The sequence below is a fragment of the Canis lupus genome, chromosome 30, assembly GCF_011100685.1.
Source record: "Canis lupus familiaris isolate Mischka breed German Shepherd chromosome 30, alternate assembly UU_Cfam_GSD_1.0, whole genome shotgun sequence".
NCBI lineage: Eukaryota > Metazoa > Chordata > Mammalia > Carnivora > Canidae > Canis > Canis lupus.
Genome location: NC_049251.1, coordinates 30047971 through 30075406, shown reverse-complemented (window position 1 = coordinate 30075406; position 27436 = coordinate 30047971). Strand labels below are relative to the sequence as shown.

The window sequence follows — 27436 nt, the reverse complement described above, 5'->3', positions numbered from 1 at the left end:
GGGGTTTTCTCTAGTGGGGTTGTGAATTGGGAGAGGGAATGGGAGTCTAGTCCCTTCCCTTCTGCAAGGCTGGGTCAACCTCTCCTCCCGCCTCCCCCGTTAATTGTCTCTCCAGGCTCTTTTTCGGAGAGGACCCCAAAGAAGGGTCTTGCTAACAACACCTCGTCTGAGAGGCCAGAGACCTGAGCAATGCAGTGAATTCTGTAAAAAGCAGAGGAGAGAGGTCTCTCGGTTTTCAGATCCAGGTGTGAGTGCCGGGGTCCATGCCCTCTGGCTGTGGGACCTTGGGCCAGCCGTGCAGCCCTCTGGGGCGCAGTTCCCTGGGTGTTCACCGGCTCCTTGTGCCCAGTCCGTTTCGGAGGGAACCGGTTCAGGAGGGAGGCCACGGGTCGTAGCAATTCCCCGGGAAGAGCCAAGCAGCTCAGCCACGGCAAATCCACGGGTAGGTCAAACGGCGCCGGGGTCAGCTCCCACCCCGCGCCTCTGGCAGGAGGGCGCGCGGCCGCGTGGGCGAATCCCCGGGGCGCACCTGGCGGCCCTGCCCCCCCCCTCCCTCGCGGCGCGGGCGGGGCGGGCTCGCGGGGCCCCCGGCGGGCGGGGCGGGGCGGGGCGGGGCGGGCGGCGGGGCGGAGCGCCGAGCGGCGCGGGGGGCGGTAGGCGGGGCGCGCGGCCGGGGCGGGAGTCGGCCCGGGGGCAGGGCGCCGCGAGCTCGGCCGCGCGGCTGGCGGGGCGCCGGGGGCGCCGGGGCTTCGGCGGGGCGGGGCGGGAGGCGGAGCAGGAAGGCACCGGCCGCGCGGCAGCCTCGCCCGGCGCGGAGAGGGGCTCCTCCCGGCTTCCCTGGGGGTGCCCCCCCGGACCCCCGCCCCTGCAGAGGACGCGTGTCAGCGCGTTCCCGCCGCTGTCGTCTCATCCCATGTCATAGCCCCTCCCCCAGGCCTGGGACACCCCCCCCCACGGGGCCCATTATCCCCAGCCCCCCCCCGCGCTGGCCCCAGGTCCCGGCCGGGCCCCCCTCCTCCACCGGCCGGTCTCCCCCGCCGAAGCCAGCCGCCAGCACGCCCTAACCCGTCATCCCTCCGCCTCGCTCCACCTCGGGCCGGGGAACCCCGGCCCCCTCGGGCCCTCGTCCCTGGGCTCGGCCGGCCCTAGCCCCCGCCGTCTCCCCGGCGACGCGCCGCCCCCCGGGATGCAGCCCGCAGGCTGGGCGGCCGTCCGGGAGGCGGCGGCCCGCGACGTGCTGGCCGCCGACCTCCGGTGCAGCCTCTTCGCCTCGGCGCTGCAGAGCTACAAGCGCGACTCGGCGCTGCGGCCCTTCCCGGCGGCCTACGCCCGCCACGACTGCAAGGACTTTGAGGCCCTGGTGAGTGCGCTTCCCTCCCAGCCGACCCGCGCTGCCCTGGGCGGCCGGGCCACGTGGCCTGGGGACCCGGTTAGTAAACACGCCAGCCCCCCAGACCTAGCATTCCCAGCCTGGCCTTGGGGAGGGTTTCTGCGAACTCGGAACACTCACCCGTACCCTAACATCGACAGCCCCAAGGCTCTTGGTGGCTGCTTCCTCGTGTTAATGACAAGTGACTCCCAAGAGTGAATTCAGTAGTTGCATAGGCCTCCACAGAACGTCCTAGCATGGCCAGCAGTAGGGGGCTGATCTGAATCCGATGCTTCTGGGAAGCTAGCCACCCATCCCTTTGCAAGTTATCAGACACCAGAAATCCCCAAAGCCTCCCAGACCTTGATCTTCAAACGAGGTAATATATGGGCAGTACTTTTATAAATTGTAACATAACAGTACTCATGTCAGCTGTTATGCTCTATTGATTCACAAGGCAAACTTAATTTCTTACAGAGTGCACTTCTGGGTCAGGGTCAGCATTCCAGATAATCAGTTGTCTTTGCAATTCAAATATTTGGAATTACCTAGAAAAAATATAATTTACCAAAGCTGATTCTGTAAGAAATAGAAAATCAAAATAGACTATAATCATTAAAGGTGTTGAATTAGTAGTCAAAGATTTTTCCCTTCAAAACACCAGGCCAAAACAACAACAACAACAACAACAACAACAACACACCAGGCCTACCTGGTTTCCTTGGCGGATTCTACCAAACAATGAGGGAATAAGTGTTTCCCGTTTTATTTTGTGTAAAATTGTTCCAGAATATTGAAAAAGAAGCTAATATAACCTTCATCTAAATCTGATAAGGATAACGCAAAATTATAGGCCAGTGTCACTCATGAGTATAAATGTAGAAATTCTCCATAAAATATTAGGATCTTGAATCTAGCATTGTATAAAAGGAATAATTCCTTATTAAGAGGGTGGATTTATTCCAGGAATCAAAATTAGTTAAACATTAAAAAAAAAAATCAATGTTATGAACCATGTTAACAGGTTAAGGGAGATGTTTAGAATCAACAGATGTTTAGAATTCTCTCTGATGAAGTGGTCAGGGTTGGATTCCCTCTTTGCTACCACTAGCAAAGGAGGTCTAGGGACAAAGCCCAGCCTCATGGCCCTTACCCCGTCCATTGCAGCCCAGGCCAGGGATGTGTTGAGGGCACCTTGCCCACAGTACACAGGCATTTCAGGGTACAGGAAGTAGGAGGTTGGAGAAAGATAAGCAAACTGACATCCCCTATGGTTTGTTCTGAAAATTCAAATAAATAGTCAGTTTTGTGAGTTTATGATATCAGAGCCTTGGGGATGAAACTTCTTCAGTTTTGTCAGGAGATACGGAGCGTCTGCTGTGGGCCAGGTGCTAAGGATATAGAATTAGAGACCCAAGAAGAGATCAACAGTGTACTTAGCTGTACTATGGGGTAAGCCTATATATATAACATGGAAGCCCGGAGCTGGAATCCCATTCCTTGGCAGTAGACTGGGATCAAGGAGCACTAAGTAAGGGCCATGGCTGATGCCATGCTGAGGCCCTAGAGACATGGAGGGGTTTTGAGGAGCAGAGAGGAAGAAAGGGGTATTCCAGGAGAAGTAATAGGATGGACAGAAAGCCAGAAACTTATGGAGAAGGACAAGTCTGTACTTTAGTGTCAATGTCATGGGGAGCAAGAAGAGATGAGGCTGACCAGAGCACACAGAGCTGGGCATGTCTTGCCAAGATGATTGATTTTACCCTTGGACAGAGGAGGCCATTGGTGAGATCCAGGATGCATTTTTTTTTTTTAAGATTTTATTTACTTATTTGAGAGAGAACACGCGCATGTGCAAGTGGAGCGTGGTCAGAGGGAGAGGGAGAAGCAGGTTCCCTGCTCAGTGGGGCTTCATCCCTGGACCCTGAGATCATGACCTGAGCCAAAGCCAGACGCTTAACCAACTGAGCCCCCCAGGTGCCCAAGGATGCATTCCTGAAAGACCCCTGGGGTGGCAGGGTGAGAGAGGGATCTGTTCAGGAGAGGTGGACAGAGGGGAGAGATTAGGGTCAGAGGAACAAAACTCACCAGAGACGGTGCCCCGCAATGCACCATATTAATATTTCCCAGGAAACATCCACATGGACGAGAATGCTCATTGTGCGCTTTTCCTGCTAGAAGGTCTTCTTGGCAGACAGAATCAAGTTTGTTTGACAAATATGGGATAAAAGCAAAGGGAGCTTTGGAATTGTTTTTGATTTGTTCATGCTTTTTAAAAATTTATTTTTACTTATGCAAGCAATGGTTGGATATATTTTTCTTATAAAAAATTACAACTGATAGCGATAAAGTAAAAAGTGCCCCTGACAGAGCTGCTCACCCTATTCCACATCCCCACCCCACCCCCAGGTATCAGTGCTCTCAGTTTAAGGCACTTTCTTCCTTCCTCTCATACCTATAATCCTTTAGGAGAGCACTGGCAACTCAGAGAATCTGAAATAGCCGCTCCTTTATAGGGACCGACTATCTAGGCCTGGGGCTTATTGTGCCAGTTGTAGCCGGGACACCCTTTCTCTCAGGGGCCACTGGAGAAACATGGACAGGTTCCCATCATCCTGTTCCGCCGTCATATTCCCTAGCTGTTGGGCCTGGGCTAGTTTCCCTCACAGTGGTGCCCAATAGGGAATATGGGGTATAACGTAGAATATAAAGGAGTGGCTAGAAACTAGCCCAGGCGGTGCAGCTTCTTGGCTCTCTGTAGGCATGGTTTTAGTGAGCAGTTTCCTAGGAGAAGGCCACTCCCCCAGGCAGGGCCTGGTGTGATGACTGCTGGGGGTTATGCACATATTCTTAAATAAATATACTTTAGGTTCCATTTTGCCACATGTTACATGAATTATAGAAAAGATGCAGAGGACTTGGTATCTAGACCTTGGTATCTGACTTAAAGTTTAGCTTTTTATTATGATGATGATGATTATTATTAAGTAAACTCTACCCCCAATGGGGGGCTTGCACTCATGACCCTGAGATCAAGAGCCCTGTGCTGTACTTGACTGAGCTGGCCAGGCACCCCTCAAAGGTTAGCTTTTAGACAAATGGAATCAGGCCTGGACTTGGCCTTCTGGATTATTTTGTGGTTACCTAAAGAAGGAAGGCATGTAGCTCTGAAAAAGTCCCTCATTGTTGGGGCACCTGGATGGCTCGGTGATTGAGCGTCTGCCTTTGGCTCAGGTTGTGATTCTGGGGTCCTGGGATCGAGTCCCACATCAGGCTCCCCACAGGGAGCCTGCTTCTCCCTCTGCCTATATCTCTGCCTCTCTCTCTGTGTCTCTCACGAATAAATAAATAAAATCTTTTTAAAAAAGTCCCTCATTGTTAGCTAAAAGCACTTGAAAATAATGTGAAACTGTATTATTTTCAACCCCTTTTAATTAATTTTCTCCCCACTGTGAGGTGTCATTACACACTTATAACACATGTGTTGCAGTTTCCAAAATTCAGATCTTTGGCTGAATTATTTTATTGACTGTTTTCCTGATAACATCCCCTTGCTGAACCAAGCTCTTGGCTTTAAGTATGGCTCTGGCCTTAGTTTGTCCCAGGCCGCAAAGTCCCAAATCATCTCTCAGGTGCCTTGTTTGGAGGACATTTCCATTCTGAGTCAGCACTTTAATTTTGCCCTGGGAGTTCTTTTTATTCTCGGGGCCTGGCCTGAGAGGTCCTTGTCAGATGTTTTGAGGAATCAAATGAGGTATGTGCTGATTGCCTCTGAGGACAGGTCTGTAACCTTATTCCTTAGGAAAAGGGTTGGCTAAACTCTTATCAGGTCACAGAATCTCTAAGATACTTGGGATGTCCTATAGCCCCAACCATTGACCCCTGAACTTCAGGTTGAGCTATCCTGGGCACAGTTTATATTCCAGAGTCACTTTACATAGGATCTTGTCATTGGTGTCACAGCTGTTTTGTTTTTCCCCTAGAAAACATCCTGCTCTGGTTCACCATGAGCCTGAAGATCCTTTCGGGGGTTAGGACGTCAGGGGGAATGGCTCCTTGGTATTAATTCTAGCCCCTTGCCACCCAAAGTGTGGTTGAGGCCCAGCAGCAGCAGCAGCAGCACTTGGGAGCTAGTTAGAAATGCAGACCTACCCTGGAAAACCCAATCAATACCTGCATTTTAACAAGATTCCTCGGCATTTGTGTGCAGTGTGAAGTCTGAGAGGCCCCGTATCTGGCTTCCCCCATTCCCATCTACTATTTTGGGGGATGAACTATGCTGATTGACTCTTCTGGTTCTGGTCTGTGGCTTGTGCTCTCTAGCCAAGGTGACTCCCCAATGTCTGGGTTAAAACATAAATAAGCTTCTCTCTGTCCTAATCTCAGGGAATGCTTGTCCTCTCCATGCCATCTCCCTCTTTGTCCAGACAAACTCTCCTTAATCCTTTAAGACCTAACTGTAACCTCATCTTATTCTCTGCCTCCACCCTCAGCAGTTAGAGGAGTCTTTCCTCTGGGATCTTTCAAAATTTAAAAAAATTTGCTCTTATTAACATTGCTATGATAAATTACCTTCTACATTAGTCGTGGTTTATATCTCTAGTTATTCTTTTGAGATAAACTCCAAAGGGTGAACTTTCTGGGTCAAAGGGCAACAAACTTTTTGAAGTGAGGCTTTTGATGCTAATTTTCAGATTAGAAATTGAATATTGACATTTGTTGGGGGAAGTCATTTTTTTTTTTAAAGATTTTATTTATTTATTCATGAAAGACACACACACACACACACACACACACACACACACACACACAGAGGCAGAGACACAGGCAGAGGGAGAAGCAGGCTCCATGCAGGAAGCCCGACGTGGGACTCGAATCCAGGTCTCCAGGATCCCACCCTGGGCCTAAGGCGGCGCTAAACCGCAGAGCCACCCGGGCAGCCTGGGGGAGGTCATTCTTTATAAGACCGTCCACCTTGGCTCACATTAGAATCTCCTGGAAAGCTTTGAAAAATACTGTCTGGGCCCTCCCTCTAGGGATTCTGATTTAATCTCTGAGGTGGAGCTTGGGCATTGGGATATTGTGTTTATGTGCCGAGACTATGTAGTTTTAAGATTTTCCTATTGATCATTTTCATGAGCACTCATGTGCTGGGTAGTGAGGAAATGATTACAGTTATTCAGTCCAGCCCGTTAAGTGTCCATTTAGGTACATATGTGATATCTCAAGGTAAAATTCTCAGTCTTTTGGGTTACCTTTTTAGTTCCCTTCTCTCAGGAATAGTCTCTGAAGAATAGAGGGGAAAAGTATACAGATATAAAAAAGATTTGGATCAGGCGTAGATGTGTGGCATGACTGTGGGTGGGTATGTGGCTAGAAAGATGTCTCAGCCTGTGGGATGATGATCCGGAGACCCCAGGGATGACATCATTCTTCTAGTACAGACTACTTCCTTCCTTCTCAACATCCCAGAAATGCAGGCTTCCCCCTATTGAATTGGTGAGCAGGAGAGAGGGGGCATTTGATGAATAATAATACAGTACCTAACGCTTATATGATACTAATAGCACTTGCTACCTGCCTGGCACTTTCTGAACTGTTTCTACATGGAACTCGTTTAATCTTCTTAACACCTCAGTGGTATCTTATCATCTCTGTCACCATCAGCTAATCAGTCTGTGCTGGTGGGTAGACCACCCTCCAGCTCCCAGATAATGGTGGCATGTAGCCAGAGAACCACTCCTTTACAGGGACCCCAGGCTTTTTGTGAAGAGTTCTCTTATAAAGTAAACTTTGCCCCCTAGTCTGTTTTAGTGAATCTGGATTTTTCAGACCTTAGGTTTGTGCAAAGCAAGGTATACCTGTGTGTATAACTGGGGTGGCCACCTTTCCCCAGCTTCGTTTCCACCCGTCCCGCCCACTCCACTGTTCCAGGTGTTACTTTATCTGTTTGGCCCTGGAGGCTGGTGTCCTTGGTTGTACCCTTTGGCTCATACCCTTCTAGCACCACCACCCCCAACTAGTATCAAGACCTCTGGCTTTTTTTTCAGGTGTTCTTTCTTTCCTGCTGCCTGCCCTTTTAGGACAACATTGATTAATATCTAAACCTGAGTATCCCCACCTTTTCCTGATAATAAGAATCCCCTGTGGCAGTGGCTGTAAATACCGGTTCCTAGGCTTCCTCATCAGGAGATCATGATCTGGGTGTTTGCAGAGTGTCCACTGGGCTGTCCTGTCACTTCCTGATTCAGAGCAATGACGTGAGTTGTCTCCTTCCAGGGTCATTGGTCTTCTCTTTGCTCTGTTCCTCCCTTTCTGGTTCCTTGCCCTTGTATTCTCAGTCGCCCGAACTACCTTTCCTGAGAGATTTCCTTTCTCAAGCCCCTGGTACTGCCCACTGGTCAGGCCCTGTCTAGGCTCCTGGACCCCTTCTCCAGCTAAACAGTTCTTTATTTCTCAAACAGAGGTTGCAAAAGTGGAGTCTGTGGGGGTGACAGGCTTTATTTGTTCCATTAGACTAGAAATAGGGGAGAAAAAAAAAAAGCAGCATCTTACAGATTTCTTTTTAAAAGAAAAACATCTGAGGTTCCATAGCCTGGCTAGAAGTTACCCATGGGCAGAAACCAGCTGAGCTGGGGGTTGGTGGTTGGGCCCTTTGTTCCTCAGCACTCCTTCCTGGATGCCTCCCATGCTCGTTTTCATCACCTGTCTGGCTCCCAGGGCATTTGAGCTTGGGACCACCTTTTGCCTATCTGCCATGCTCTCTCCCACTGGGAATGCCATCTGCTCTACCTCTCAGGACCCTCTCCACCACTGTGTCCTACCCACTCCATACACCTTTCCCTCTGCCTTCTCCCCGAACCCCCAGAAATACCTGCCTCTTTCCTGAACTCTTGCTCTCCTCAGTCAAGTTTTTGGCAAATGTTTTCCACTGTAACTTGTCTACATGGAGACTCCATACTACAGGGTACATCTTTCTCTGTACCTTTGACAGGGCTTAGGCTCAGCCATTAGCTATGATGGTTGTATTATTTGGCAGAGGGGGTAGGGCATAGTCTCCAGAAACATACCTGATAAGCTTCCCAAGCAGTCACTTAAAGTTCTGCCAGAATTGCTCCTTTGGGCTAAAATATTTAGTCCATAATAAATTTCTCCATTGAAGGGTGCCTGGCTGGCTCAGTCAGTGCAGCATGCAACTCTTGATCTAGGGGTTATGGATTCCAGCCCCACGTTGGGTGTAGAGATTACTTAAAATCTTTACAATAAATAAATACATTTCTCCATTGATTTGGTAGGAGAGGATAATGGAGAATGGACTTGAAATCAGGCTGCCTAGCTTCGTGTCTCTGTCCTGCCACTGAATAGCTGCATGACCCTGGGGGCAAGGTGCTTAGCTCCAAATCTGTCCCCTCTTCTGGCAAAGGCCAGTGCGAGGATAAAATGAGATGCACACACAGCAGTTAGCCCAGCTCCTGGTACATGATCAGGCCTCAGTAAATAGTAGCTGTTCTGAACTTGTGCCAGGTTCTAGGCCAGTTGGTGAGTCTCTGGATACATGAGGTGTGGTTGGTTCTCAGGAAGCATTTGTCCCAACCACATTTGAGGTGGCCCTAGAGAGTCAAGTACCAACGTGGGATTCCGCATAGAGCACAAGAGAGCACAGACATCAAGGGTGGTCAGGGACAGGGGAGGTGACTTTAGGCTAGCCCTGAAGACCCTGTGAAGTGTTACGCTGAGCAGCTGCAGAAGCATAAAGGAAAGACACAGGGCGGGACGCCTGGATGGCTCCGTGGTTGGGTATCTGCCTTTGCCTCAGGGAGTGATCCCGGGGTCCTGGGATCAAGTCCCACATTGGGCGCCTTGTGTGAGCCTGCTTCTCCCTCTGCCTATGTCTCTGCCTCTCTGTCTCTCATGAATAAATAAATAAAATCTTTATAAAAAAAAAAAAAGGAAAGACACAGGGCAGTTGAGGAATAGCATGAGGGCAGTAGGTGGGAAGTTTGTGGTAAGAGGCGCTGTCAGGCAGAGAGGCTGAGCCAGACCAGATATCCATGGGCTGTGTTAAAGGAAGCATTGTTAGATTTAGCAAACTAAGTATAGGCCACCAAATTAAATTTGGATTTTAGATAAGCAACAGATAATTTTGAAAGTGAAAGTATGCCCCAAATATTTTATTTTATTTTATTTTATTTTATTTTATTTTATTTTATTTTATTTTATTTTATTTTATTTTATTTTTATTTTTATTTATTTATGATAGTCACAGAGAGAGAGAGAGAGGCAGAGACACAGGCAGAGGGAGAAGCAGGCTCCATGCACCAGGAGCCCGACGTGGGATTCGATCCCGGATCTCCAGGATTGCGCCCTGGGCCAAAGGCAGGCGCTAAACCGCTGCGCCACCCAGGGATCCCCAAATATTTTATTTTTTAAAAAGATTTTATTTATTGATTTGACAGAGAGCACAAGCAGGGGGAGGGGCAGGCAGAGGGAGAGGGAGAAGCAGACTCCCCACTGAGCAGGGAGCCCAACAAGGGACTCAATCCCAGGACCTGGGATCATGATCGAAGCTGAAAGTAGATGCTTAACCTGCTGAGCCACTCAGGCACCCCTGCCCCAAATATTGTATAGGTTATACTTACACTTAAAAAAATGGATTTTATTGTTTATCTGAAATTCAAATTTAATTGGGCAAACTGTTATTTTATCTGGCAACCCTACTTGTATGCCTGGTTCCCAAAAGGTCCTGCCAAAATGCAGGCAGGTTTTGGTCAAGAGGAAGAATCCTATTAACTTTTTGGAGCAGATTTCTTTTTTAGAGTAGCTTGAAAAGCGAAATGGACATAAGGGTAGCCCTTGAAAGGTTAAAGAGTGGGGACAAAGGGAGCAGCAGGGACACATACTGGCCCTGTTTGGGCAGGCAGCAGTGGGAGGGCCTGAGCTCTGGAAGGGGAGCTCGGGGGGCCTATGTCCAGCCTGGAGCCGGGGGGATTTCTCCCATTTTCCCAGACTGAACCCCTAGAGGCAGCCTAGCTTAGCTGACTGGTCTTTTGCGGGCTCCACATGCCCAGGTCTGGACTATTGGCAAGGACTGTGGCTCATAGGTGGGATTTGAGAATAAGAGTGATGGGGACAGTAATCGTGGGAGAGAAGACTTAGCTCTGGCTCTGGGATAACAAGCGTAGACCAGGGGTAGAAAAGAAAGACAGAAGCTATAGGCTGCTGGGGGTGTTCTCTGGACTGTGTAGGCAGCAGGCAGGATGGCCACCAGAGGGTGCCCTCCGTGGCTCTCTATAGCCTACAGAACAAAGCTGAAGGTCCCCAAGGTACATCAAGGGTTTTCACAGACTGGCGACCCCTCCCTCACACTCTAAGCTCCAGCCACCTGGAACCTCCTACGGTTAATGATGACAGTTGTGGCAATCCCACTAACAGTAGAGTACTCATATCCTCCTATTGTCCTAAACACCATGTTTGTTTAACCTGATTAACCTTTACAGGGATCTCATGAAGTGGCTACTATTATCCAAATTATGTATTTGAGGAAACAGACACAGGATTCAAGGTCAGACAACTCACTCAGGTCACACAACTAGTGGGGACGTAAGAGCCCTGGTTAAGACCCAGGCTGCCTAGGAAAAGAGCATGCATACTTCACCATGTTGCCTTTTTCTTCCCTGACTACAGGCTGCATCTTCCTGCTTCTGCACCTTTGCATATCAAGCCCAGGTCACACAGCACCTCCTCTGTGAGGCTTTCCTGACAATCCCCTATCCCCCCAGGCCCCGATCCCCTATCCCCCCAGGCCCTGCCAAGCAAAAGTCCCTCCTGGTCCTCTTAGTAGTTAGTATCCACTTCTGTTAATGGCAATGAATAGGTTTCAGTTATAATTCTTTACCTTGCTGCCTTCCCCACTGTGTAGTTCCATACTCGTGGAGCATTTACACATCCACACATCCATGGCATGTATGTGTGTATCTTTAAAGATTTATTTTAGAGAGAGTGTGCATGAGAGCAGGGGAAAAGGGAGAGATTGCCTGAGCAGACTGCCCACTGAGTGTGGAGCTGGATCCTAGGACCCTGAGATCATGACCTGAGCCGAAATCAAGAGTTGATTGCTTAACCAACTGAGCTACCCAGGCACCCCATCCATGGTATTTTAACTGGATCTTCATTGATGCTCCACAAGGCATGTAGAAAGCTCTATTAGATGTTCAACGCTAGTGATCGAATCTTTGAAAATAGAGATAGGAATAAAGTAGTCTTGAGATGTTTCTGAATTTCAGCTACCAAGTTAGGAAATAAAACCCCCAAGGTTAGCAACAACGAACTTTCTAGAAAAAATGGAAAAGAAAAGAAATGGACACATAAATGTGAAAGAAATGTGACCTTCTTTTATCTTCTCAGCAATTCGACGTGGAAGCAGCTGGGATTCTGTGTTAGAGGAGACTGAGGTGTAGCCAAGTCCAGTGCTTTCCCTAAGGAGCAAGCATTCAAACTCGGATCTCTCTGTTCTTTCCTCTACATCCAGGAAAGAGAATTAGGAAAACACCAGACAGTCCTTGGCCTTTAGGAGTCTTGGCCATACTGAGAAGGGAGTACTGGAACTGAGAGTTGTAGGTGTTGTAGGAGAGGGGTGCCTGGGTTAGGAGAGGTGCGGGAAGGCGCATCCCAGGGGACTGAATGAGGAAAGCTTGGAGGTGGTACAACCCAAGCCATGTTCACACCGCACCAGTCTGCAGTATCTTAAATGCCGTACTGGACAGATTGGGCTTCTAGCGAGGTATAATTTCTGGGCAAAAGCTATAGATACCTTGTAGCTATCTGTAAATTGGGGTCCTCTGTCCCTTATCAGAATTCTCAGCACCAAATGTATTTCAAAATTCAGATTCTGTCCTATTTTACAAAGGTAATGATGTGCTATACCCATACAACTAATCCGTTGACGCCGTTCACACGAGGCAGCAGCCGAGACCGAAGGCTCTCGGACACATCATAGCTCACAACAGGGCAGCTTCAGGTGTCTGTTCCTGCACAAGTCCCTGCAAGGGCCCACACAGAGGTCCAGGAGCTTGTCTTTGCCCCCTGAGAGTGGTGGCTGAGGAGTAAGGAGATGAATGCGTGGGTGCCGGATCTGGTCTGGCCTTGATGAAGCCCCATGTGTCACAGAGGCTGGGCTCCCTTGTGAGAACACCTATAGACATAGCTGCTGGGGTCCTCACAAAAACTCACCACACTTAGGGAAACCCCAAGCCGTGAACTCCCCACTCATAGTTTCTTCCCATCCAGGTACAGTTTACCATTGTGGGTCATTTTGACCATGAGCAAATGTTGCCTGGTTATGTATATAGTTGCCATACTACTTTTTTTTTTTTTAAGATTTTATTTATTCATGGGAGAACACAGAGAGAGAGAGAGAGAGAGAGAGAGAGAGGCAGAGCGAGAAGCAGGCTCCATGCAGGGAGCCCGACGTGGGAATTGATTCCGAGACTCCAGAATCAGGCCCTGGGCCAAAGGCAGGTGCTCAACCCCTGAGCCACCCAGGGATCCCCACCATACTACTTTCATCTGGTCTCCAGGAGACAGGTTAACAGAGTGTTAACTCATGTTGAGGGGAAAAGACTTCCTTAACTCTTTACCCATGCTTGTGTATATCACCTGTTTGGTAACACCTCCAGTGAAGTGGTTTCCCATCACCAGACATTAATATTACTGCAGCAAAAGGTATCACATCAGTAGTAACAGGAAGTGGGATGAGTAAAGATTAAACTAACCTCACATCAGCTCAGGTTTTGTACCAAATGAATTATGAAACAGTGTTTTAGCATTCAGAGCTTTTGGAGTTTGGTATTTGGAAAGGGGATCGCAGACCTGTACCTGTCTCTTTTTTTTTTTTTTAAGATTTTATTAACTCATGAGAGACACAGAGCGAGCGAGAGGCAGAGGGAGAAGCAGGCTCCACGTAGGGAGCCCAGCATGGGACTCGATCCCGGGTCTCCAGGATCAGGTCCTGGCCTGCAGGCGGCGCTAAACCGCTGCGCCACCGGGGCTGCCCTGTATCTTTATCTCTTAAGAAATTACTTGAAACACGAAAGACATGCGGTTTGCCGGCCTCACCATGAGAGGGCGCCGGGTTATCATCTTGTTTAGGTCCTTAACTAATGGAGGTTTTTCCTCACTTCAGCTTGCAGATGCCAGCAAGTTACCCAACCTGAACGAACTTCTCCAGTCCTCTGGAGACAAAGACCTACGGGCCAGGGACCTGGTGAGCTGGATTTTATCCTCAAAGGTCCTGACAGTCCACAGTGCAGGGAAGTCAGAGGTGAGACTTGACAGCAACTCCTAGGGCTGACGGGCTCTGGGACCCCCTTGTTCACCAGAATGGCCTGGGAAGCTTGCTGAAAATGCAGGTTCCTGGACCTTGCCCTGAGAGATGCTGATTCTGTGTCTGGAGTTGGCTCGGGAACTTGCATGTGGTGGTGCTAGGCTGTGTTCTCCTTGTTACCATAAACCTAGAGCAGGCCACCGGGTGCATTTCCATGTCTCGGTCTCCTCATCTATAAAATGGGGGTAGTAATAGTATACTTACTGGCTGTGAGAATTGAATGAATTTTCCCATCTAGAAGAATGCCTTAGGGCATGTACTAAGGGCTCGGGAAATGTTGGGTATCACAAGCACCCCAGGTAAATTCAACAAGGGTGGGCCCTTGACCACACCGCAAGAAACACTGGCCTCATCCAGTTGTCGGGAAACAGAGGCAGAACCTGGTTCATGGGAAACTTCAGGCTCTGACATCAAATCCCACTTTCATCCAGTATTAAGTCTCCTTTTCCCTATTTGTGAATTGAGAATATTAATAGTTACAAGAGAGGGGCGCTATGGTAGAAAGTATGTAACCCCCAGTATAGTTTCTGGCACAGACCAGGCATTCCATAATCTGGCTTCCCTTGCCTGGGCAGGATCTCCTGGGCATTGGCTGGGATGACAAGGACCAGAGCATAGATGGCAGATCCCAGATCTGGTGCTCTTTCCTTTGAACAGCAGTGTTTATCTGTATTCTTTACTTTATCAGTTTTATTTTTAAATATTTTAATTATTTATTTGACACAAGTAGACAGAGCAGCAGGCAGAGGGAGAGGGAGAAGCAGGCTTCCCACTGAGCAGGGAGCCCAATGCAGGCCTCAGTAACAGGACCTTGGGATCATGACCTGAATGAAAGCAGATGCTTACCTGACTGAGCCACTCAGGCACCCCATACTTTATCAATTTAAATTTAAGAGCATTTCATTTTACAAGCTCCTGCTAAACACAAAAATCCTCCTCAACTGGCATAGAATTTGGTATCTCGGATTCTGGTGTCTAGGGATGTCCACCTGTGTTGGTAAAGGGTCAGTAACACAGAGAACCCTGCAGTGGGAGTCAGAAGATCCATATTCAAGTCCAGGCTGGGTTGCTAACTCCTAGGTTATCTCTGGGTTTCACTTTTGTCATCTGCTAAATTGAGATTTATTCATTCCTCATATGGGTATCAAGTATCTACTAGATGTTGGGTACTATAGGTAAAGTAGTTGTAGATAAGGCAGTGGCTTTTTGACTTTTAATTATAAATAAGTTAAATTTCATTAAAATATGGAGTGTTGGCACCATATGGAGTGAGAATTATCAGCTTTTTATTGTGCCCAAGTAAGGATATTATTGGGTTTCCATGTATCATCACTTTATAAAAGGATGTTTTAATACAAAAAAGGAGGATGGCCTCAAAAAAATGACAAAAGGTCAAGGCAAGCTTACAGCAATATAAACAGATCTGTTGCATGGTCCTTATTTTTCTCATTTAATCACAACCCAGAGAAAACTTCATCACAGACTGGCTTTGGTCTATGACTTAGTATTTAGAAATCAATGAAATGATGTGTTCTCTGCCCTGAAAAGGATTACTGCCCTTCAGGAAGAGCTTACTCTTTTGTGTCAATTAGGTTTTGTTGCATAACAAACCATCCCCAAAACCTAGAGGCTTAAAACAACATTGATTGTCTCCCATGATTCGATGGTTTAGTTGGGTTGTTTTTTTGGATGGGGCTGGATGATCTAGGGTAACCTCACATGTCTGGGTCTTTAGCTGGGACGGCTGCTGTGGATGGGGCCCTCCTCCTCTATCCTACTGAGGGCTAGCAAGGCTTGCACCCATGGCAAGGAAGGGCTCCCAGCAACAGGTGGTAAAGGGCAAGCCCTTTCAAGTTTCTGTTTGGTATATAATTGCCAGGGCCAAAGCAAGTCACGTGGCCAAGCCCAGATTCAAGGGGTGGAGAAGTAGATGCCACTTCTTGATAGGAGTCCTGGAATTCTGCCTACAGAGTCACAAGGATTGGGGGTGGGGGATAAGGTTTTGCCCATTTTTGCAATTGATCACACCCCTTTACCTCCTGAGATTATTGTAAAGATGGAATGCAGGAAATGGATGTGACAGTGTTATGAAAATTAGAGATGGTCTTTAGTTAGGAGGAGGAGAGTAGTCCATACTTCGCAGCCTGGTGTAGGGAGAAACAGTATTTGAGGAAAGCAGTCTTGAGCTAGAAGCTTTCCCCGTAGGCGGTAAGCCCAAAGCTTTAGGAGGCCATTTTGGCAGCACATCTTAACTACCTTCCCAAATAAAACTGACTTCCTACATGTTTTCAAGTTCGAAAAGATCCAAAAGCTGACTGGTGCCCCTCACACGCCTGTCCCGGTGCCGGACTTCCTGTTTGAAATTGAATACTCCAACCCAGCGAATGCCAAATTTTATGAGACCAAAGGAGAACGGGACCTAATCTACGCCTTCCACGGGAGCCGCCTCGAAAACTTCCATTCCATCATCCACAATGGGCTGCATTGCCACCTGAACAAGGTGGGGCCTAAGCCTGCTGACAAGGGGGTCAGAACCCTGGGGAATTTGCTGGTGGGAGCTGGGGGGAGAGGTTCGCAAAGGCCTTGCCACTCAGGTGTGATCTGTAGACCAATAGCACCAGCATCTGGGAGCCCGAGAAAAGGCAGATTCTTGAGCCCACCCTAAACCTTCTGAATTAGTACCTGCATTGTAACAAGATCTCCGGGTGATTCCCATACTGATTACAGTTTGAGAAGTACTGATTTAAAGATGGTTCCCAACCTTAGCCTCCCATTTAGAATCACTTGGGGAGCTTTTAAAGATCCCAATGCTTGACTGCATCCCCAGACCAGTTAATGAGGATCTCTGGGTGTGGGGCCCAGTTAACAGTATGCTTTAATAGCCAGGTGATTTCAGTGTGTAGCCAGTCCTTGCGACTCAGCATGGTCTCTGGCCCAGCAGCATCCACGTCACCTGAGAACATGTTGGACATGTGGAATGTCAGGCACACCCCAGACCACCTGGTCAGGGATCATTTTAACAGGCTCACCAGGTGACTTGTATGCACGTTGAAGTTTGAGAAGCTCTTGTCTAGGAGGAGACAGTCCCACAGAGCCGGTCCTAGGAAAAATTGAGGAATGCTCCAAAGAGAGGTTCTTTCTTCCTTTTTTAAAGGTCAAAACGGTGTCAAGCACCCATCTCTGCTGGCTGTGTTTTGCTCCTTAGTGAGGTATAGGAGGAAAGGTTCAGATAGCCATAAAGACCACCTTAGCAGCTCTGTGTCCTGGGCAAGTTTACTTAACCTCTCTGAGACTCAGTGTCCCCATCTGTAAAATAGGATGTCATCACCCACCTTCTGGTGTGCTGAAAGGATTCAAACAATTCATATATGCAAAGGCCTCTTCCTATACTGGACTCCAAGAAAGTAATGGTTGTTTTTATAGGTGGATGGAGAGGGAATCTGGGGTAGTGGAAGGGCTGTGGCCTTCCCCCAGTCATGCCAGCATCTGCCTCATCGGAGGGGCTGGTTCTGTGAACCATGGGCTCAGTTGTGGCTGATGCAGCCCTGGGGCTAGAGAAACTTTTCCAACACTGCTGTAGCTGATTAGTGCAGTTGGGTTTTACGTAGGATGATGGGCTTGTTTATACTGGCTCTCAGCTTATTATTATGGCCAGGCTACTGGAATCCAGGAGGCCTCTGCTTCACAGCAGAGCTGGCCTGAAGAAGCTGCCTTCAGATTACAATCTCGTACAGCAGACCTTCACTTCATTGTTCAGGGAGTTGCCACTTAGAGGCACATTGTCAGAGTCCTTTGGTAAAGTGGATGCTCTGTTGGCCACTTCTCTCTGGGTTTTTAGTGAGGGGCTTGCTTGAGGGAGCTTACTTGCCAGTTGAAGCTGTGAGATTGTTTTCATGGTACAGATAGCCCACCTTTCCCACTCTTGTGCACCTCTGCTCATAGCAATCTGGTTTGAGATTCTTGAGTCTAGGGGGTCTGTATATATGTGGCAGCCAGAGCTTACAATGGGTATGGAAGCAGATCAGATGACATTCACTGTTTTTGGAGAAGGTCTGTGTCAGCTTTTGAGACATGGGGACATTGCCTAACTTGACAAGGGGCTTCCCAAAGGTAAAACAAAGGCTTTTTTCATTATCCCTCAACTTCACTGAAACAGCTTAGAATTTTGGAAGCCTGGTGCCACTGAATAGGACATCTCTCTCATTTCTCAAGGTTAAATGTTCACTGAGCAGTTTGAGTTCACTCAACAGATATCGAAGCAACACAACTACATGCTTCACTGCCTGAGAAATGAAGAAATGTATGGTGACCAATCACTGACAGACTTGGAGAAAAGAGTGATGATTGATTACAAATAGTAATTTGCATCTGTTATTTGTGTAGTGGTATGTAAATTGAAGAGCAAGCAGCAGAGTTCAAACTTTATACCATTACCCAAAGTTAATATACTATAACTGAAATTTAAACTATGTGAACTGGTGTTATGTAGCTAAACCCTGGTAAATAAAATTTTGCATATAACCCCCCCCACAAAAAAAACCAACCTAAACCAGATACTGATACTGCAGCCCAAACATAGCCATTGAATTTCAACTTGAATTTCAAATTCCATCCATTGGTAGCAGCTACCTGAAATGTGAAGGATTCTGAGTCAATATGAATGAGTGCCACAATTGATATTTTTATGTTGGCTATCATGGTTGATTATTTGACCCTTTGCCATGGTCTACCATGGGCAGAAGATGTGTTTGTTATGCCTGCTGTAGCCTCAGCTTGCAGGTATGTCACATGGGCTCATTCTCTCTCACCTGGCATGCTTCCTCATGGAGGACCTGAAGTTAGCACCTGTCACTAGGGACCTGCCTCCTAGATTTTGGACATTTTCTTGGTTGGCAGCAATACAAAGAGTAAAACATACTCTGCTCCTAATAGAGGCCTAACTTGTTACGGTTTCTGGGCTAAGATTCATTTCTTTTCTGCATAATGACTTATATTACTTCCACCCTCAGGTGTGATCCCCCTCCCTGTGCATAAGTGTGTGACTTTGCTTCTGCAGGGCCGTCAGTATAACCATGCTAAATGCATTCATTTAACAGGAATTATTGACATAATACCACATAAGGGCCTACTCCTCTCATGTGCCAGGTGTCCTGCTTAAGGCTTTAGGTACATATCTCATTGAATCCTCATCTATGATGTTGTGAAGGAGATACTATCATCATCATTTTGCAGATGTAGAAACTGAGACCCAGAGAGTTGATATAACTTGCCAGCTTGTAGGAGGTGTAGTCTGAATTCAAACTCAGGTCTGTTGGGACTCTCATACCTATGTTTTTCTCACTTAACCTTGACCACTAATTTGCTAGGTGAGGCAGTCACATCCACAATCTAAAGCTAAACTGTTATCAGATAGAAATGTGTTTAATTATAACTCTGTGATGATGTCATAGAATGACTTGATATCATATGCCTTTTACCAGGGGAAAGGAAGGCTTGAGAATTTTGTGTTTATAGTTCTGTTGAAGAAAGACCTACGTCATCTTGCTGTGCCAACTTTACATTCACCCAGCCTTGTTTCTTTTCTGTCAACCCTTGGCATTCCAGACATCCTTGTTTGGGGAAGGGACCTACCTCACCAGTGACTTGAGCCTGGCCCTCATTTATAGCCCTCATGGCCTTGGATGGCAGCGTAGCCTCCTTGGCCCCATCCTCAGCTGCGTGGCTGTGTGTGAAGTCATTGATCATCCAGATGTCAAGTGCCAAATGAAGAAGAAGGGTGAGTGAGCACTTGGCCTGGACCTGGGCTGCAGGCCTCTTAAGCGTACGGGCTCTTGCCATTGACCCATCTGTTGGGTGGAGCACTCATTGCCTACTAAGGTATGGACCAGGTCCAAAGCAATGTGGGACAGGAGCTTGTCTTCAAGGAGTGAGCAGTCTCCTTAGGGACAAATGATGGAAAAGATACATTTACTACAAAGTGGTGGGCAGAGAGTGCCAGGTGACAGGGCTGATGGGGTCCACAGGGGCAGCTCAGAGGTGCAATCAATCAATTGTTGGTCTGAGCGCTTAAGGAAAGCTCTAGGGAGGAAGTGTTTCAATAGTTAAAAGTGAGTGTGTGAAGCTAGAGTGTGGGCTCCTTGAAGGCTGAAGCTGGGTTTCAGTCACTGTTGGTCTCCTGGTATTTGCATAGAGCCTGGAACATACTTGGCATTCAGTAGGTATTTGCTAAACTGAAGCTAAAGACCAGGATCCAGACCCTGTCCCTCCAGGCTACTCTGGTGAGTGGCCGAGCCCCCAGAGGATGTGAAGGGTAACTGAAACCACAGGGAGTAAATCCCCGACTCCCCCGCCCCCCACTCTCTGGGGAGCAGAGGACTAGCTAGCCCCCTCCATCCACTCCTCTGATGCGTTCCTTAGAGTCTCTGGCTTGTGCATCTTACTGTTTTGCCCTCCAAGGCAGAAGAGTCACGGAACTGTTATTCTAGTCTCCAGAACTGACCTGTTGCTTCCACTGAGAAAAGGAGAATTGAGAAAACTGTCTGTTCCTGGTCTCTAATGTAAAACAACTGGAATCCTGAGGACCGGGCCCAGGTCTGACGCCACCCTTCTAAACCAGGCAGCATGAATATTTGCATTTATAATTCTTAGGAAGTTTGCAAACTGTGACATTAAACATCAGAACAAAACCTTGCAGTGTCTGCTGTCACCCAGCTTTGGCTTTGTTTGTTTGTTGTTTTGTAAAGCTTCATCATGTTTTTTTTTTTTTTTTTTTTTTAATTTAAAAGTTTTTTTTTAATTTTTAAGTGACCTCTTTCCCCATTGCAGGGCTCAAACTCACACCACTGAGATCAGGAGTTACATGCTCTACTGACTCAGCCAGCCAGGCGCCCCAAAGTTTTCCTTTTTTTTTTTTTTAATTTATTTTTTATTGGTGTTCAATTTACTAACATACAGAATAACCCCCAGTGCCCGTCACCCATTCACTCCCACCCCCCGCCCTCCTCCCCTTCTACCACCCCTAGTTCATTTCCCAGAGTTCATCATGTTTTAAAAAAAAAAAAAGTTTTGGGTTTCTTGTTTTGTTTTTTAGACGAGTCTTGGTACAAAGGGCGGAACGTAAGAGTTCTAAGAAGTTCAAAAATCCGGATGGTTAACTTAAAATGCCTGTTAAGAGGCTTGTTTTAGGTCAAATCCTGTGCCTAAGCCCAGATAATTTTTTTGTTATGACCTTCAATCCGCTTCTTCCCTCTGCTTTTCCAACTCAGTTTCTTCCCCTTTGTATCTTTTTTATTTTCTTATTCTTTTTTTCCCCCTCCTCTGGTTTGTCAGATTCTCCTGTTTTTTTAGTGTCATATACGCAGGGCATTCCCCAGCCTGCTGGGGCTTCTCCATCCTCACTACCAGGAGGCTCGACCCGTTTCTATTCATAATTTACTTCTTTTATTATTGAATTTCCACTCCCCCTCAGTGAAGCTGTCCTTAATTCTCCTTATTCAGATTCCAAGGAGATAGATCGCAGGAGAGCGAGAATCAAACACAGTGAAGGGGGAGATGTCCCTCCAAAGTATTTTGTGGTCACCAATAACCAGCTTCTGCGAGTGAGGTACCTGCTGGTGTACTCACAGAAGCAACCCAGCAGGTAAGGAGGACAATCCCTGCGAGAGGCCCAGGATAACAACCAAATGCTGCATCAGAGTATTGGGTTCTTAGTTATCAGCTTCCCTTGCCCCCAACCTTATACTTGAGCTACCCACAGTGAGGGGTGAGGAAGATGGGGCTGATGGGATGTGGTCCTGGCCCTAAGAGGACTGTATGTTCTAGTGAAGAAGATAGAGACTTGTATAAACACAAATGATATGTGGGACTAAACGAAGCCAAATTGGCTGCCCCAGACCATGAGGCCCCTCTGCCACCTGGGCTCCTGATTGGGGTGAAGCTGAGAGGCAGGGTGGTCCCTGGATGCTAACTAGGAAGGTGTGTTGCCCTGTGTGGTCACTTGCTGCAGTGGCTGTTGATCTACCACCTGCTCCTCTCTGCACCTGAGATGCTTCATCTTGAGCTCTAAAATGAGGACATTGAACTCAACAGGAGATGAGACCTTTCAGTTCCTAAGAACCATGGTGGATTCCTCATCCCATCTCAGCAGGGTGGTAGTGGGGGTATATGCGGGGTTCTCCAGGGTCAAGGGTCACTTTGAGATCCTGTCCCATTGTTGGGGTCCATGACAGAGCTCCTGATGGGGACGAGCAGCAGATGAACAGGTAGGATAGGAAAGAGGGTCACTTTTAAGACTGCCCACCCCTGCTTGTGGTTTCCATGCTTCAAGATTTCATAAAACAGTAATACCCCCCCCATCCCCCAAATTGGGGAAATTTGTATGAGGTTCCTAAGTGAGGAACATTATCCTTTGGTTTAAAACCATCTGGCTTTTTCTACTTGAAAATTCCATTCCTTTCCCACTTCTCCCTGGAGTGTCTCTTCAGTGCACACTTGGACAGTTTAGATCATCTCCCAGTGGGCCAAAGAGGATTTCCCCAGCTCGGACTCACATCTACGTGTCTAAAAGTGAAAAGACTTTTGCTAAATAATCGGCCACCTGCTGCCATCTGGGCAGACACCCTGAGCAGGGTCATTCTTCTAGATACCAAAGTCTCGCCTGAGAAAAGACGGGTCGTAAAAGGTACAGGAGGAGCCATGAAAGAGAAGATGAGGATGAGCTCATTGCATAGCTGCCTTTGTACATTTAGAAAATGTTCTGGTGAAAGCTGTGTCGGCGCCAGGGCAAATAGCCCCAGATTTTTTGAGCAAAGGAGCACGCATGAAGCTTCATTTCATGGCTCACTCAGAGGATGAAATTCATCATTTCATCTTATTTGAGCCAGAAGTTGTTACATACACTTTAAAAAAAAATGTTTTTCGCTTCTTGCCAACATCACTTTTTTCTCCCTCCGGCAGGGCTTCAAGCCAGCTGTCCTGGTTTTCCAGCCATTGGTTTACGGTCATGCTATCGCTGTATCTGCTGCTGCTGCTTATTGTGAGTGCCATCAATTCCTCAGCTTTCCAACACTTTTGGAACCGTGCAAAGAGATAATCTCTCTGGGCTTGGTGTGGGGGCCACCTCAACCATGTGCCTTATGATAAGCTGTCCTGTACCTCCCGTGCCTCACATCTAACCAGGTGGAGCCTGGGGGCCAGTTGGGGACCACAGGACAATTTTCATATGCCATAAATGTATTGATTGCCTTTGATGATGCTCCCAGCCACACTCTGGTCAGCGGGGACTACGAGCCCCTCACTCTGAGGTTTTGGGGGAATCCTCCTGTCTGCTCCTTCCTAAGCAGTCCCAGGGAGTTGGCTTTTCTGCCAGGGCCAAAGGAAAAAGTCCTGCTGCATTTAAAAACGAAGTGTCTGGGCTGTCCGTGGTATGTTTACAATCACTCCTGGCAGACATTGGCCCTTTCTCTAATGCCTTCTGGAAGGCGGAATATGTGTAGTGGGGACTGTAAATCACTAGGCGGTTGCCTTGTTTTGACTTGAGACACCCAAGAGGAACAGTCATGTTTCTCATAAAAATCGGTGGGATCGTTTCTGAATTCCATCAGCCTTTGTATGTGAGTGCAAAACATTTTCACAGTTTTCTCAGATCCACAAACAGCCTTCTGCTGTAGCTGTCAGCTCCTTGCCCTAACATGGATGAGAAAGGAAGGAGCCAGAGACCTGGTAAAAAAGACAATCTTAACAATGAGCAACTCAAGTCATCTTTTTCTAAAAATCACCAACTGCTGATAATAGCTGAAATGGAAACACATGTTTGTTTTTCTGTTGTTTTTTTGTTGTTTTGTTTTTAATTAGCCATTTGACAAATTCATCTTTGGGAGCTGAGTAAAAGGGGAGATTTCTAAACCTAGAGCACTCTTTGGCCAGTGCCTGTAGTCTCTTTCCTGGCTGTGTTTTAGAGAAAGCGATTTGAGCCACAGGCCTGCCTCCTGTTCTCGTTCTCACGAAGCTGCCTTGATTGTGGCCTCCCAGCCACAAATGCTACACCACAGGCCTTCTGTGGGCTGCCGGCCTTCAGGACAGAGGCCTACCTCAGTCTGCCACAATTGTGCATGGACTTAGCCTCCCTTGGAGGGCTCACAGGTCTTGGGGACTCAACCTGGGCTTTAAAAGTACAAAGAGCACCTCTGGCTACCCAGGGAGCTGCAGTTCTTGCTGATTCTCTCTGCCCTTCCTTCCTGCCCTGTTTCAGCCATCATGGAGCCCTGTCTGATTTGGGGGGTAGATTTCTGTAAAGAAGGTAGAAAGTCAGTTTTCTATAATCTGTGAAGTTGTGAAAAAGCCACTATCATGGTTTTTACATCAAATATTGCAACATTTCAAAAATAATAAAGGTATTTTCCTAATTAGTAGGTTGTCTCTGACTGCTTTCAGCCTTAGCGAGAGTCTGCCGAGTATGCCCTGTTACTAAAAATCTTATCCTCGCTTCCCTTCCTTGTTCGAGGTAGTGGTTTGCTGAACAGCATGTATCACCTGGATATCTGGTAGGTATTAGATTTCTCATCATTGATTGAACACATATGAACACCTACCATGTGCCAAGCGTTAGAAATAGGAGCTCCCGGGACCAAGGTCAAAAGGTCCCTGCCCTCCTGGAGTTGAGGTCTGGCAAGGTGGGAATATAGACAGGCATTCTCAGGAATGAGGTTGGATTATATGGTATTATTATTTTTTTAAAAAAGATTTTATTTATTTATTCATGATAGACATAGAGAGAGAGAGAGGTAGAGACACAGGCAGAGGGAGAAGCAGGCTCCATGCTGGGAGCCCAACGTGGGACTCGATCCCAGGACTCCAGGATCGCACCTTGGGCCAAAGGCAGGTGCTAAATTGCTGAGCCACCCAGGAATCCCTGGATTATATGGTATTATAAAGGAGTTTTGGGAAATACTTGGCAAGGAGCCTAACATAGTCTGGGGTCAGGAAATACAGCAGTCAACATGTAGCACTGCAGAACACCTATGGGTACTGATTTCTTTCATCCTGACAACAGATGAGATATTGAAGTCCCGGAGAGTTTCATAGCTTGCCCAAGGCTACCTGGTCATTGGAAGTGGTATAGAGCTGGGAGCTGTTCTCATAACCATCATCCTCGACGGCTCCCCTGGCCTTCCAGAAGAGGTGATGTTCAACTGACACCTGACAGAGCCATCTGTGTTAGGCTAAGAGATGGAGGAAGAGTGTTTCAGGCAGTGGGAGCAGCACATGTGAAGACCTAGAGTTCTCACTGGAGAAGCTAAAGGCAGGAAAGTCACTCAGAAAGAGACTGTGGTGAGAAATGGGGCTGGAGAGGTGGGTAGGGGCTAGATATGAAAAACTGCCAACGCTATGGGCCAAGGAGAGCCATTAAGTTTTAAGGAAGGAAATAATAGGATTGGGTTTGGTTCCTGGTAAGATCACTTTGGCTTGTGGTTGCAGAATAGATTTAGTGTGATTTTGAGGATTAAAAGAACTGACAAAGTAGGGCTCATCACAGAGCAAATATAGCTGGTGTATTTCAGCTGCTGTTATTAGTTTTTAATGGCCCCGCGGAGGGAATGAGCATGCAGAGGAGACCTAGCAGCAATGTCCAGGGAAATAGGAAACCCAAACAGCAAAGTGTCATGGAAGCCAAAAGGGAAGTCTTGGTGAGCAGCATCAAATGCTGCCGAGCAGTCAACATTATACTTCAGAGTATCCACTGGATTTACTGAGTTGGAGATTGTTGGTGAATTTGGTAGGAACAGTTTCATCAGAGCTCAGCCCCGGGGGATGTGGACAAAGTCCGACTGCATAGATGTGAAATGTTGTGCACAGTTTCCAGCAATTCTCAGGCAATATCTATTTAAAACCTAGCCTTTTTTTTTCCCCTGAGGTTTCTGCTCTCCCCCCGCACCCTCAGTGTGGAGCAGGGTCAGTGCAATACCTGATAATGAGCGTGGAGCAGGCATAGAGCATATGATGGGGACATGAGGGTGAATAAAGAACGGTCCTATCCTCCAGGACCTCCTAGGCTAGTGGGGGCCGTTGGACAGGTACATTTTGATATGGCAAAGGAAATCCCTGGAGTCTGGACGGTTGAAATGAGCAGAAAGGAAGATTAGGACAGAACTCCTTTATGACTTAGTGTCCTTTTTTTGCCTTCCTGGACTCCTTCCTCAATAAAAGTATCTAAAATTATATTTTATGGGGTGCCTGGGTGGCTCAGTCGGTTAAGCATCTGACTTTGGCTTGGGGCATCATCTCAGGGTCTTGGGGTCACGGAGAGTCTACTTGTCCCTCTCCCTCTGCTTGTGCTCCCTCTGTCTCTTTCTCGAATGAATAAAATCTTTAAAAAAGATTATGTTTTATGATTGTGTTGGTATAAAGATGAATATATTACTATTAAATACTAAAATGTTTGCTTCTGCTTACAAGCTTGTTTTTTTCCTTTGGATTTTAAACGAAATTAAAATATTTTTTATAATGCGGACTCTAGGCCCTTTGCCTACAATGCCCAATGGATGAGTCGACCCTGGACTAGGTTAATGGGTAACAACGTGAGATCCCTGGGTCGCTGGGAATGGAGAAGTAGTCAGGAGACAAAGTTTTATAGTTCTGTTTAGCTCCAACCTGACATCTAAGGCAGACCGCATAGGCCAGTCAGCTCCAAGAAAGAGCTAGTTTGGGTGCTGGGGTTTGGGAGCTCAAGGGGCTCTGTTACACATTTTCGTGGAGCAGGAAGAAGCAGTCTCCTTTTTTTTTTTTTTTAAGATTTTATTTATTTGATGGAGAGAGAAAGCAAGCACAAGGAGGGGGAACTGTAGAGGGAGAAGGAGAAGCAGGCTCCCTACTGAGCAGGGGGTCCGATTCAGGGTTCCATCCCAGGACCCCAGGATCATGACCTGAGCGGAAGGCAGATGCTTAACTGACTGAGCCGCCCCGGCACCCCAAGAAGCAGTCTGCTTGCTGACAAATCCCTTCTGGGCCACTGATGGCAGAGGAGACCAGATGGTGGTTCAGTTGGAGCCACCTCACATGGGAGCCCCAGCTGCCTTGGTCTTGTGAAGTAACCCCATCAACCCTCTGTCACTAATGCCGCTATGGGAGGGGGGGAGCTTGGGGGAGGGGTGGCAAATAGAATTCCCACAGGTTAGGTCCCTGCTTCTAGGAAGTGCCAAGAATCAATGAGCCGTCAGTTTCCGCCCCACAAAGGGAAGAGGTTTTACTCTGTGGGCTTTTGATAAGTGTACATGTGTATGAGAGAGAGACATGGAGTAGGAATGTGGTTCACTCTTGTTTCTGATTAATTCATTTCATTAAACACCGACTGCCTACAAAACCAGGAGTGGGTAAGCAGTTTGTGGCTTAAAAAGACCAATTCAGATCTTTTTCTTTAGAACATGACCCCATGCATCTGAGCCCATTCCTGCCACTAAGCCCTGGAGGTTTGTGTTGGCTTGAAATCAGCTGCACTCACCCTCCCCGTTGCCATGGTGATTCCTGGGCTGGTTGTGGGGAGCTGGGTTCAGCTTCTCTCACACACAAAACCCCAGGACCATGCCCTTCCTCAGCCCCCTCCACAGCCCCTACCCATCTCTCTCCTTGCTCCCCTCCTTTCCACCCTACCCCACCTCGTGAGTTTTCCATCTCTTGGCCTTTGTTTGTTT

The 27436-nt window shown here is 47.6% G+C and overlaps 1 protein-coding gene across 7 annotated transcripts in view; it reads left to right on the top strand.

Moving 5' to 3' along the window:
- The first annotated feature begins 1111 nt into the window (after positions 1–1111).
- PARP16 (poly(ADP-ribose) polymerase family member 16) overlaps positions 1112–27436 on the top strand; it is a 39859-nt gene continuing 13534 nt past the window's right edge. For 2 of the 7 annotated variants that reach the window (XM_038580729.1, XM_038580730.1), the window contains exons 1-6: positions 1112–1360; positions 13551–13688; positions 16045–16251; positions 19356–19527; positions 21249–21390; positions 22707–22785. In XM_038580729.1, coding sequence (XP_038436657.1) covers positions 1187–1360; positions 13551–13688; positions 16045–16251; positions 19356–19527; positions 21249–21390; positions 22707–22785 — 912 coding nt within the window. In that variant the 5' untranslated portion in view covers positions 1112–1186. Of the gene's footprint in view, positions 1361–13550; positions 13689–16044; positions 16252–19355; positions 19528–21248; positions 21391–22706; positions 24158–24252; positions 26190–27436 lie in introns of those variants that run through there. The other 5 variants (XM_038580732.1, XM_038580734.1, XM_038580728.1 and 2 more) reach the window with 5 other exon arrangements.